Source organism: Phyllostomus discolor, chromosome 4, assembly GCF_004126475.2.
Source record: "Phyllostomus discolor isolate MPI-MPIP mPhyDis1 chromosome 4, mPhyDis1.pri.v3, whole genome shotgun sequence".
NCBI lineage: Eukaryota > Metazoa > Chordata > Mammalia > Chiroptera > Phyllostomidae > Phyllostomus > Phyllostomus discolor.
In genome coordinates this window covers 32845216-32858643 of record NC_040906.2, presented here as the reverse complement: position 1 = coordinate 32858643, position 13428 = coordinate 32845216, and the positions used below count along the sequence as shown (strand labels likewise).

Below are 13428 nucleotides of genomic sequence, written 5' to 3'. Positions count from 1 at the left end.
AACTTGGCAATATATCCCAAGTTATAAAGATTTACAAATTAATACAGTATTTCTTTCCCTAGGAACTTAGCTTAAAGAAATAATCAGATATGAATACAATGATATGTATAAGAATATTCCCCAAAGCAGAAAAACTAAAAAGCAATAAAAACAGTTCGACGTCCAAGGGTATGAAACTGTTTGAATAGATCATGGTCCATCCAAGTGATAGAAAGAGGGAGGCTTTAGAGAAATAAATTTAAGTGAGAGAAAAAGGTGTTCTCTTTATTAAGAGAAAAAGAAGGATATAAAACTATCCATTGGGGATATGGCATGTTACCAATTTCACTTGGATGTGTATACACTTAAATAATACATATTCCGAAACTTTGTCTGCAGTACAGTATTTATGGGAGCTGTCACACAAAAACAAGTAAACAAACACCTCCCAGGATTTACTGTCCCATCTGTTCGGGAAGTGCTGAATGGGCACTACCAAGCCAGCTGTGTTTGTTCCTGCAGGACTTCTTGGCACCTGTGATACGCTAACATGTACCAAGAACTGCCGAGAAGTGTCCTTGACCGGTATGCATTTCATGCTGGAGCAGATGTCACAGTACGTAGTTTTCTTTGTGGAGTATAATCAGCCTAAGAGGTATCATTATTTATTTCATTTTATCAATGAGATAAACAAGGTACCGGGAGACTAAACAACTAGTCCAAGCCTATACAGAAAGAAAGTGGTTTTACTACGGCTCAAACCCAAAGTAGGTCTGACTTCAAAATCCAGGACACCTTCCTTAATCCACGCCGGCTCTTAAGGTGAACAGGGGAGGCAAAGTGGCCACCAAGCCACTACGTGCCCTTGCCGTGTGTCTTGGAGGGCACTCTGCCAGGTCAGTAGTTGCAAATCTTGTTTCAGAACTCTTACCTCAGTGACAAATTGATAATCATAAATTGTTCCTTTTTCAGGAAATGGGACAGTTAGTGTTTTTGAAGATATCTGTTCAGTATTACTCAGTAATTTAAATTTATTTTGAGTTGCTTCTGAAATTGAACCTTCCATTAGTTCTCGAAGAATATTATTAAATTTCAACCGATCATCATCTTTACAAGTAGCACCAACAGACCATATCAATGAAAAGAGAAAAATGCCCTGTAATGGAGAAATGAAAAGATAGAGTGCATTAAAGAATAACTTTAATCTCTTCTTGAAGCTTACATCAGATTAGCTAGATTAATATTTGTGAAAGGAAATTAATAAACTGATAGGTAATAGTAGGTTATCTCAAGATTTTGTAATAATTAGTTTTTAAATCAAATTGCATGTTTTGTAAAAATCTTACTATCAGAGGAGATAAATACAATGCAGGAAGTGAAAGAGAATGATTAGTCTGGAAAATCACATATTTTAAGCACATGGCAGGCCCTTGATATTAAAAAGAACATTGAGATAATGTTTTATAAGTATAATAGACTGTTTTAATAAGAATAATCCACTCACAACATACTTGTTTTTTAAATGTACATTTTGATATAGTGTTCTTTAAAAGCAGAACGAACTCATGTCTTCCGTTTGCGGGGGGCCGTAGCGATCGGAGCATGGGCTGCGAAACTGGAACTGCTGCCCCGCAAGCTTTCTCCTTACCCGGCTCAGGCGGAGGCAGCGGGGTGGGTGACAAGACCACCCGCCAGGGAAGAAAGCCTGTTTGCTTGTTTCAAAAACCAAATCCCCTCTTTAGTGCCAATGCTGACACAGTCTTAACTGCGCTCACACAAGCTGTGGATTCCTACACTGTTCTCCTCCTCTAGGTTACTCCCAGATTGTTTCACTCTGGAAACTACATGAAACTAAATTAAAATGAACTTACTACATAAAATATAAGCAATAGGAGTAATACACTGACTACATTAGAAGTGTTTCTAATAGCAATATGTAATTTTATTAAATAATCTTATTTCTGTTTTACAAATATGTTCATAGATTACATATTTTCTTGGTTTCCTCAATCCAAATATATATGTATACACACATATGAACATACACATATTTTAAATATTTGTATCGTATCGCATGAAAAAGAGAAGAAAATCAAGAAAAAAAAAAACAATGTATTGTTATGATTTTGCAGTTGACAGAAAAGTCAACCTCACTGTCAAATGGTGATTGACATTTTGAAAACTGATCACGTCTGAGGCTGAGCAAATGACCCAAGATTCCAGCAGCAGATCTGAGATCACTGGGCTTCACCCAAACCTCACGACACAACAGGACTACCAACCCAGGCTTTTCCCTGTCAGCACCTGGTGTTTGGGGCATGATTTTTTCCTCACTGTTCAGCTACCACCCATTGTCCAGCCCCCGATTCCAGGGGGAAGTTGAGTTTCATTAATTAGAAAGCACTGGGGAAAGTAACAAATGTCTTTCTAATGCATAGTTCACAGACAACGAACCTTACCTCAAGCAAAGAATACGTATCTCGATCATTTCTCTCTTTTGCTTTGACTTCATCAGCAAAGTCATCCATAAAACAGTCTATTAGATTCATTAAGGATCGGACTAAACTTGTATCTGAAGTAGGAGATAATTCCTAAAAAATCAGTGGAAAAGTCTATAAAACAAATTAATTTAAACTGGGCACTAATTAAAATAGCCTCAACTAATATTTATTGGACTCATTTTGTTCTGACAGCCACGGTATCTATGAAGAGGTACCATCATTACAATTCTAATTTATAGGAGGGGAAGCTGAGACACACATTTGTGCCCTCATCCAAGGTGAGGCAGCTGTGGATGTCACATCAGGTGCTGTCCTTTATTCTTGCACTGAATCTCCAATTTAAAAACTGACCTTTACACGCTCAGTTAATTTAGGTAAAGAGAGAGAGTCCAATTTTAAACATAAAACACTAGAAGTTCTTTTAAAGAAAGCAATTAATTTGCACATCTAAAATGCTTCATAAATAAAACCCATTTTAAAACATCTTGGGTTATAAAGATGTCTACAGCAATACTCATAGTAAATTCATCCCTATGGAATATATTTTCAAGTCTTTAAGGGAACAAAAGGTCGCTGGGGTGCCGTAAGTGTTGCCACTTTACTTCTTTAGGCCTCACCATGAGAACTTATCAAATAAAGGAAATAATGTGGCCAGCTCTTAGAACCATGCAGTGTACAGGATGTTCTAAACTAACCTCTGTCTTCTGCCCTCCATGCTCTCCTCCAGCCTCTGGAGTCATATTGGTTCATGGTCACAGGCAAGAACTAACTCTCTGAAGTGGACTTCATATTCAGCCACAGGCTCAGTAGAAGGAGGCAGAAATGACAACTGAGCTGCAGACTAAGGGTGGGACTAAGTATGACTGACACCAGTGTGCAATACACAGATCACATATAATAGAAATGTATATTTGAAACCTATATGAGCCAATTACCTGATGTCACCCTGATAAACTTAACTAAAAATACAAATAGTTTAGTGTTACTAAAAGACAGATACTTATAACTCAATAGTTAGTAACAGACATTCTAATTTCTTCAAGAGAGGACAAAAATGCAAAGTGCATTTTAGAAAGCTTGCATCAAAAGTGGGTCTTTCTCTGTTTTGCTATTAAAAGGGTAAGTTTCAATTATATGGAAATTCATTTAGTTGGAATATCTACATCCTCTGGAAATGTCAGAAGAAAAATAAATCCTGTGGCTTATTTTATTATGACCTCAGTAAATAAATGTTTGATTGTTTTGAAGTGTGATTACTTCAAATTTACAACATGTTTTGGTTTACTTTTTACAGCCAAGCTTCTCGAAAGAGCAGCCTACAGTTGCTGTGGTGCCAGCGTGTCCCCCACTGCTCAGCCCACAGCCCTGAAGCGCCCCACCTCTCCCCGACAGTGCGCAGGCCAGCATTCTTCCTCCGTCTTCTCAGTGGTCAGGTACGAGGGACCTGTGCCAGTCTCTGGCTGCCTTGATCTTTTAGGAGTTTCTCATAGCACGGACTGCTTGCTTCTTACAATGCTACCATCTCCTCCCTCTTTCCTCCTGACTTTGCTGGTGCACTCAGGAGTCTGTCCTTCGCTCTCTTCTTCTTTTTCTTCTGGATTTTCCTTTTAGGTAATTAACCAGTAATGTGGGTTTAAACTCCAGATCTGTACCTGGAGTTAAACTTCTACTTCAAGCTTTTCTGTTATATTTCAAACAGCAGGACACAAAGCCCTGTGTTCCTGTATTTGTTCCAGAGCCAAAGTCTTCCTAAAAGACCTTTGGTCTACATCTCCCAAAAAAGAGATTAAGTCTATGTCCCATACACTTTCCAGCTGGAGAGGGTTTAAGAAACTCCCTGGAATGCCATCAGTTCTGTGAGGAAGACTCCCATTCATGCTGGCACTTCTCTACCTTTTCTCTCGCCCCCTACCCCAACCCCCTAGGATGTATTCAAAGGAAGGAAAATGGATTTGCCACTTTAGGACCTCTTTCAATCCTTCTGCCAGGGACTACTTCCCTCCTGGAATCCGTGTTTCTGGCTGTTGGCAGTGCTCCCTAAACCATCAGATGCACTCACGCTGCGTGCAGTGGGGCCCTCACTGACTATGTCCAGACAGCAATATGTCCTCCTCTCGTATCACCCACTATCCAGTCTTTTAGGGGGCCTTTTTTCCTGGTTACAAAATAATATATATTCATTCTAGGAACTGTGGAAAATGAAGAAAATTATACAAACAGAAACTACTTAAAATGTAAATAGGCCATTAGACATAAGAGACAACATTTTAGAGTATTTTCATCCAGATGTGGTTAGGTGGGCCTTTGAGACTTTTTTAAGAGAAAAAAGATTAGCACCATACATTTTCTCAAACCTAAGGTGCTTCACTTAAAATATTTTTTATGGAATAAGTATATAAGTAAGAATCTTTTTTCTTTAACTAGGAGAAAAAGTTTTAGTCAAATCAGTTAAGAAATCACCTTAATATCTAGTAATTAACAATAAAAGCAGACATTAACATTGATACATTTAGCTAATTTGGATTTTCCATTTATTTTTTAAAATCTTAAAATTCCCATCCCTCTTACCTTTGTGTGCTTTCTAATGAATTCGACAGAAACAGGGACCATTCTTTCAAATAAGTTTACTATAAACTCCTTCTGGGTGCTGCCTAAGGCAGCAGGCAGGAGATTTAACCAGGACATCATCAGCGGTCTCCAACCCAACATGTGTGGCTCCATGTAAATCATGCCACACCTGGACACCTGGAATGACAACAGCCGTTTACCCCCAAGGCACTGCCTGTGAAAGAAATACCACTGGGTACGTCTCTTTCTTACAAGCTCTTGGAAAAAAAATGCTTAAACTTATATAATTTCATGATCTAATTTTCTTATGTCTGACTTTACCAAACGGTCGCAGACAAAGAGAAAAGAAAACCTGACTCAAATTTGTCGAGGTATGTCAACGGATGTGTCTGCTCCTGGAGAATCAGAGATTGCTGTCAAAGTGGATTCTACTCACACTTTTCATTTTATTACCAAGTTGAATTTACTTGGTGATAAAAGCAATCATAAAATTCCAGATTTATAAGCAGGTGTCAAAACTGAGAACTTACAGTGGCAGGAGAAGCAACTTCCAAATCCATTGGTTCGAAAATGAGATTCATTTGTGGTGACATTTGAATAATTTCCCCACTCATGAGACACAGCTTTTTGTTGTCATCCAGTACAGTGTTCATATTCTCAATCCATACTGCGTCCACTGGTCCGTCAAAAATTAGCCATTTCCTATCTGGTGTCTGGTTTATGCATAGGATGAGTACAGGGAAAAAATGGAATAATGATAACATAAAGAAACAGTTCAATAATATTTCAAAATTTGAAATGTAACTCTCTTAAAATTAATTTGACTGTGAAAATGCAAAGGCACCTTTTGAATAAAGTATATATGTGAATAAAGTATATATGTAATAGGAACATATAGAATATATGTAGAATAAAATATATATATATATATATATATATATATATATATATGGAGAGAGAGAGAATGATAGATTAACTGAGTAAGCCTATACAGCATCGGGAAAAGTAGGCTTTCATTTGTTTGTATGGAAAATGTTACAATTAATAAATAACAATAGAAGGATAAACTGGGTGTTATATCACCCACAACCATAAACCTGCTTTTGCCTCAACCTGTACATGCCATGGACAAAACACAATATAGCACTTTTCTTAAGATTCTATCTTTTCCAATGTTTCTGAATTCATACATAACATGTTTCAGAATGTATTATAAATTAAAAATATATTTTCCAGGGAAAACAGGATTTTCATTTGGATTGCCTGACTCTATATAGTATTGCGTTCATACAGATTAATTATTGTATGCTAAGCCAAATTTTTTGTTCCCTCCACACACATACATATACACACCCCTCTTGAGCTGGACTACTTCATGGAGGAACAGGACATTAGTATCAATGTAACATTCACAGTCCCACATTGATAAATATCAAAATATTTGCACACTGTCTGGAATACAGTAAATGCCCAATAAGCATTAAGGAATGGCCAGGTACTAGCTGGCAAGTGCAAAAACAGGTTCTCCTTTCCAGATTCTCATGAATTGGCCTTTTTGTGTATGGAGATGATGCCTTGGTTCAACTTTTGCAAATGTAAATTTGAGCTGAAGTGTTGAACAATTTGAATCCATCTTAACACATTCTCTGACCCTGTGGCTGCCTGCATTAATCTCAATACAGTGGGCCTGCCATGGCCTCTGGCCACCACACACAGTCACACTCAGAGGTCAGCTCTGACTGAGTTCAGGGAGCAAGGCAGGGCTCTCATACCTCAGAGATTAACTCCCTCGTACCGGTGGCTTCCCATAACGGCTAATATTCACTGTCGGGAAAAAGCTCCCTTGTAGTGGCGAGGTATTGGGCTTTGCAGTCTGAAAGGCCTCGCTTTAATTTGGCTCTACTGATTATCAGCTTCCTGACTTTGAGTCAGCTACCTACTTCCTGGGACTCAGTAGTCATGTAACATAGCTTCCTGGAAAATGTAATGTCAGCTATGTAAATGAGTATAAAGTGGAAGAGATCTCACCATTATTTTTGTATAAATAATGCAACTGCATACATTAGTTAGAGACTTTACATGTTAATCTGGGCCAGAGTTCATCCGCTGCAGTGAGAGGACCTGAGACATTACATCAATAGTCCCAGATCTCTGCCTGCCCTGCCTGTGCCTCAGGATTACTTTTACCCTGGAATGACTAGCGAACCCTGATACTGGACAAGATCTCTGCTCCATTAGAGTCTGTCCTCGTGTTACTCATTGCCCTTCGTCCTGCAGCCAATCGGAGCAGAGCTGAGATTTGATGTTTTTCTATTATTATACTGACTCACGAGTCAGGATCGGGTGGGTCTTCTTATGCAAAAAGAACACCAAATTTAGTATGCATGTAATCAGAACAAAGGAATCATTCATTTTATTTATTAATTTTTAAAAGTAAATGTCTCTAGCTTTGCCCCCCTTTCCTTTAAGATTAGCCTCGGCAAGCTCCCTCCCATATGATCGCACTCTACGCACAGGTGGCAAACACAAGGCCCACGGGCCAAATCCATCCCTTCACCTTGTTTTATGTAGCCCAGCACCTTGTTTCTACCCGGAGGCAGTGCTGAGCTCCTTGCCCCTAGTTAAGGAGTAGTTACATTTATACAGTCCTAAAATTACATTCAGCCTTTTGAAGGCAACCATGAGGCTGATGTGGCCCCCGGTGAAAATGAATTTGACGCCCCTGATCTATGGAGAGCCTGAAAGCATATGGCAACGAAATAACCATTTATTGGTCTATGAACTCTTTTTGTAAGAGTGGGCAACAGCCACTCATCGGAATAAGCAGAATAAGCCAGGAGTAGGTAAGTACCCACTCCCATTCACAGCAGTTAGCAGCTGGCATATCCTGTATGCCTTCCGCTTTCCACAGAAAGCCCATTGTCTTCCTAACACAGTAGAGGGACAGTGCTGGAACTTTGAAACATTTTTTTGTAATGGTCTGCAGTTTCTCCTCTAAACGTTGGACTATCTAATCGTTAGTGGGTGTGCCAGCCGGGCAAAGGAAGAACATCACTGACAGAGCAAAAGGATCAAGTTATTCAGAGGCTCTCCTTCCTGGACCATTTGGCCTGAACAAAGAAAACAGAAACACTTCTCCCTGTCCTTTATCCCCCTGTCCTTCACCAGGGCACAGCTGCTTGCCCGCAAGGTCTCTGCATCTTTCTAGGTGTTAATGAGGTTCTTCACACAAACACTGCCAGGCTACCCAGTAATGTGTTTTGAATAAATATCTTGAGCTATAAATATGTTTGTTTGAAACAAATGAAAAAATCAAAAATTGGTGACAAGGAAATATCATAGATTTCTAAACATGCATGCAAACGTGTCAGTACTTACCACAGAAGAAGCAAATACTCTGAAACTGACAGCGAGGACCCCGTCAGACCACTCATGGGACACCAGGTCAAACTGTCCGTACAGCTGGCCCATGGTGACAGACTTGGGATTTAAAACAGTAATCTGAACTCTGTTTTCTTCCATCAACCCCTTAGTGGGAAAAAAATCAATTTATTTATATTTTGAAGAATAGTGTCTTTATGTCAAGAAAACATGACTATATATATAGAAAATCTTAAAGATTCTACAAAGAAACTACTACCAGAAGAAAGGGGTGCATTTACCAAGGCTGCAGTATACAGGCTCAACATGTAAAAACCAATTGTATTTTCTAGGCCAATAAACAATTGAAAAATAAAAATTTTAAGATAACATTTACAATGGTATTTGCAAATGGCAACACAGGTAAACACAGTTTACCTCCTCACACAACCATATCAAGTTTACAACTAGACCATAGACCAACCATCATTCAGAATGGTCAGAAATCAAGCTGAATGAAAGTCCTACAAGTATGAAATTAAAAAAGAAACTACATCAAGATTGGTAGGAGGGGCAGAAACATGGAATGGGCTGGACCCATACCCACATGTGGTGTATAAAAATTGAGAGAGATACCTCGGGAGTGAGGGATCCCAGCCCCACACCAGGTCCCTAGCCCAGGGTTCCAGTGCCAGGAAGATAAGTCTTATGGAGATAAGTCTCCATAACTTATGGCTGTAAAAACCATCAAGGATTGAAGTTGGGGAAGACAGAAACTGTTGAGTTCCCTGACAGTTCTTCTTCAAGGGCCCACACACAGACTTACTCAAACTCACCACCTCTGAGTTCTAGCACTGGGGCAGCATACTGAAAGGCATCAAAGACACATGGAGAGGAACTGAATTGTCTGGCATGAGGGCAAGAGTTCTCTCCCAGCCATAGCATTGGCAGAGGCCACTGTTCCTTTTCTGAGCTCTCCTCCCAGAGAGTCTGAGAGTGGCAGGTGAGAGCCATATCTGAGGCTACATCAACTTGGCTCACACTGTTTGCAGCACACTGGTGATTCCCTGAGGCTCTGCCCCACCCAACTTTTAGGCCCACCCAAGCTGTTTCCAATAGCTTTTCCATACAAATGGCTTGTCTTACCCCATGCTTCAGATTTTCCTAAATTCTCTCAAATAAGTGTCATCTGGCTTCAGCAAGCCCCACACTTCTCACTAAGTTGCCCAAGCCCAGCACTAGCAGCATCTAGCCATGGTTCACAACTTGGCCTCCCCAGAGCACCTGCAAGCCCAGCACAAGTAGCAGTCATCTGCAGATCACTGTGTAGCTTATGCTGTGTGACCCCAGATAGAACACAGGAGGTAGCTGACCTTAGATGTGCCAACAGCAATGAAGGCTCAACTACAATAAAAGGGTATACACAGCCCACACAGTGGGTATGCCTCAGGAACCCAGGTTGGGTAATAGGGGAGGCTGTGCCACTGGATTCTTATAGGACGCCTACTGCATTAAGGCACTCTGTGAAGCCTGGGAGATGTAGCAGGTCTACCTAATACTAGAAACAAACACAGGGAGGATGCCCAAATGAAGCAAAGAAACATGGCCCAAGTGAAAGAACAGATCAAAACTCCAGAAAAAGAACTAAACAAAATGGAGAATAGAAATCTATCAGATGCAGATTTCAAAACACTGGTTATAAGGATGCTCAAGGAACTTAGTAAGGACCTCACAAAAAAGATCCAGTCAGAAATGAAGGATGCACCAATAAAAATGAAGAACAATTTACAGGGAATGAACAGTAGAGTGGATGAAACCTATAATCAAATAAGCAATTTGAAATATAAGGAAGCAAAAAACAACCAATCAGAACAGCAAAAAGAAAAAAGAACCCCCCAAAAGAAGATAGTAAAACAAGCCTCTGGGACAACTTGAAGTGTACCAACATTCGCATCATGGAGGTGCTCAAAGGAGAAGACAGCAAGCAAGAAATTGGAAACCTATTTGAAAAATAATGAAAGAAAACTTCCCTAACTTAGAAAGGAAATAGACATACAAGTCAAGGAACCACAGAGAGTCTCAAACAAGATGAACCCAAAGAGGCCCACACCAAGATACATCATAATTAAAATGCCGACAGTTAAAGACAAAGAGAGAATCTTAAGAGCAGCAAGAGAAAAGCAGTTAGTTACCTCCAAGGGAGTTCCCATAAGGCTGTCAGTTGATTTCTCAAAAGAAATGTTTCAGACTGGAAGAGACTGGCAAGAAATATTCAAAGTGATGAAAAGCAAGGACCTATACCCAAGATTATTCTACCCAGCAAAACTAGCATTTAGAATTGAAGGACAGATAAAGAGCTTCTCAGACAAGAAAAAGCTAACCATTATTATATAAAATATTAAAGAGTCTTCTTTAAGAAGAAATATATCAAGTTATGAACAAAAAAATGGCAATTAATACATCTATCAGCAATTGAATCTAAAAAGCAAAACAAATAAGCAGAACAGAAACAGAATCAATACATGAACATATTTACAAAGAACATATTGATGGTTGCTAGGTGGAGGTTCAGGGAATGAGCAAAAAAAATGAAGGGATTAAGAAATACAAATTGGTAGTTAGAGTAGTCATGGGGATGTAAAGTACAGCATAGAAAACAAAGTAGCCGAAGAACATATGTGCATGACCCACGGACATGAATGATGGTGTGAGGACTGCCTGAGGGAGTGGGGTTGCTAGGTGGAGAGGGGGCAAAGGAGGAAAAATTGAAAGAACTGTAACAGCATAAATAATAAAATATAATTTAAAATAAGAAAGAAAGGAAAAACAAATTTTTTAATTAAAAATGAAAAGCTCATAAAATTCTTAGGAATTAAAAAGGCAAAAGATTTATATGATCTGAAGAGAAAGCAGGGTATAAATTCCTAGAAATTAATTAGCAAATGTATAGGATCTATAAATCTAAAACTATAAAACAGGAGTTGCTAATTTTTGGGGGTAAAGGGTCAGATAGTAAATAATTATAGGCTTTGCAGGTTAATGATCTGTGACATATCCTCGTGCTTTTCTTCCTTTTTCATTATATTCTTTCTCTTAAAAAACTTAAAGAATATTAACACCATAATAAAAAAATTATGCTTTGGGCTGAATTGGGCCTATGTGCTATAACTGGCTGACTTCTGCTACAAAACATTCTCTGAAAAAAATTGAAAAATCTAAATATAGCAAAATATATACTATTCTCACAGAAAAGTTAATACTGGTAAGTTGTCCATTTCAACCAGAACCCTGAAAGCTGGTTATGGAATTATTACGAGATGTTAATACCCTTGTGGCACAGGCTATTTTTGTTTTGTTTTTAATTAACAGATTTTATTTTCTTTTTTTTAAAGATTTTATTTATTTATTTTTAGAGAGGGAAGGGAGGGAGAAAGAGAGAGAAAGAGAAACATCAATGTTCAGTTGCTGGGGGCCATGGCCTGCAAACCAGGCATGTGCCCTGACTGGGAATCGAACCTGCGATGCCTTGGTTTGCAGCCTGCACTCAATCCACTGAGCCACACCAGCCAGAGCAGATTTTATTTTTTAAGAGTTACTCTAAGTTTACAGAAAACTGAACAGAAAGTACAGAGATTCTCACATATTCCTTCCCTCCTATCCCCACCCCTCTCCTGGTTTCCCCTACTATGAAGTCCTTGCATTGGTATGGTACATTGATATGATTGATGAACTGGTACTGAGACATAATTACTGACGGTCGATGGTATACATTAGGGTGCATTCTTTGTATCGCACAATTCTGTGGGTTTTGTCAAATGCATAATGTCATCTATCCACCATTTCAGTATCACACAGTAGTTTCACTGCCCTAAAAATCCTCTGTGCCCTACCTATTCACAGTCATTTCATGTTTATGGATGGCAACAAAACAAGTTCAATTCTTCTCAATATTGCCTTCCACCCACCACCCCCAGAGCTTGGAGCACAAACTACCAAACTGAAGAAAAGATGTGGGAATGAGAAAAGATGTGGGAAAGACCAAATTCAAGGTCTTTGTCTTCTGGTCTGTGCCCAGGAAAAAGGTAATAATGTGTTTTCCTAAATTCAGAAATATGGGAAAGCTCTATCATTTTCCTAAAATAAAGTTGCTACTATCAAAGCAAGGATTTTGTCCCAAATGTAGCATGGCTAGTGTGAATCTATGGCCTGCATGCAGTGGCTATGAAGGCCTGTCCCTCAGGTCACCACAATGTCATTCTTAGAATTTCCTAGTAAGGAGCCCTTTGGGGCTTTGCAGTTGGACTAGAATACACACTGACTCCTTCATCCGCTGTTATCTTTGAGTGGCACCACATCTAGCTCATTTAGTGACCTTTTTCAGAGCAAAAACAATTAGTCTGTATAATAATCAAATAACGCAACAGAAAAAAATACAAACAAACAAAAACTAAGAAAAAGAAGGGAGGATGGTAGAAAGGCAGGAAAGGTGAAGGAAAGGAAAGGGAAAGGAGAAGAAAGGAAATAGCATGAAAGCAGAGGAAACAGATAACAGAAATAAGTAATATATCAGTTTGTATAATAAATACAATGAATTTAATCCCTCTCATAAAAAGATAAAGACCCTCAAACTGGAGAAAATAATAATCAGACAATTTACTCTCTAAAAAAGTAAACCACAGTGATGCCCAGACATAGGCAAACATATATGCAAGGAGAAAATATGGGTCGTGATATTGGAATTAGATAGCGGGTGTCCAAGGCAAATAAGAGAATGAGTACATAATTTCATATTATTAAAGGGGAGACTATACAGTGAATATATAAGGATCAGAAATCCCTTCTAGACCATAAACACTGAAATATGTGAAGCAAAAACTATTAAAAACACAAGTAGATAAAAATACATTAGTTGGAAAATTTTAAACAGCCTCATTCCTTTGGCATATCAAAGTAGTCCAAACTGTAATGTGCAGTGTATAAATTGTGAATAATATAATACTTATTTTTATCATATGTACAT

General features: G+C 38.8%; 1 protein-coding gene across 3 annotated transcripts in view; it reads right to left on the bottom strand.

Annotated features, from left to right (window-relative positions):
- Window positions 1-13428, bottom strand: part of DNAH7 (dynein axonemal heavy chain 7) — a 229811-nt gene that overhangs the window by 110369 nt on the left and 106014 nt on the right. For all 3 annotated transcript variants that reach the window (XM_036023151.1, XM_036023150.1, XM_036023152.1), the window contains 5 exons: window positions 8427-8576; window positions 5579-5761; window positions 5049-5225; window positions 2439-2570; window positions 911-1135 (listed from right to left, as the gene is read on the bottom strand). In XM_036023151.1, coding sequence (XP_035879044.1) covers window positions 911-1135; window positions 2439-2570; window positions 5049-5225; window positions 5579-5761; window positions 8427-8576 — 867 coding nt within the window. The remainder of the gene's footprint in view (window positions 1-910; window positions 1136-2438; window positions 2571-5048; window positions 5226-5578; window positions 5762-8426; window positions 8577-13428) is intronic.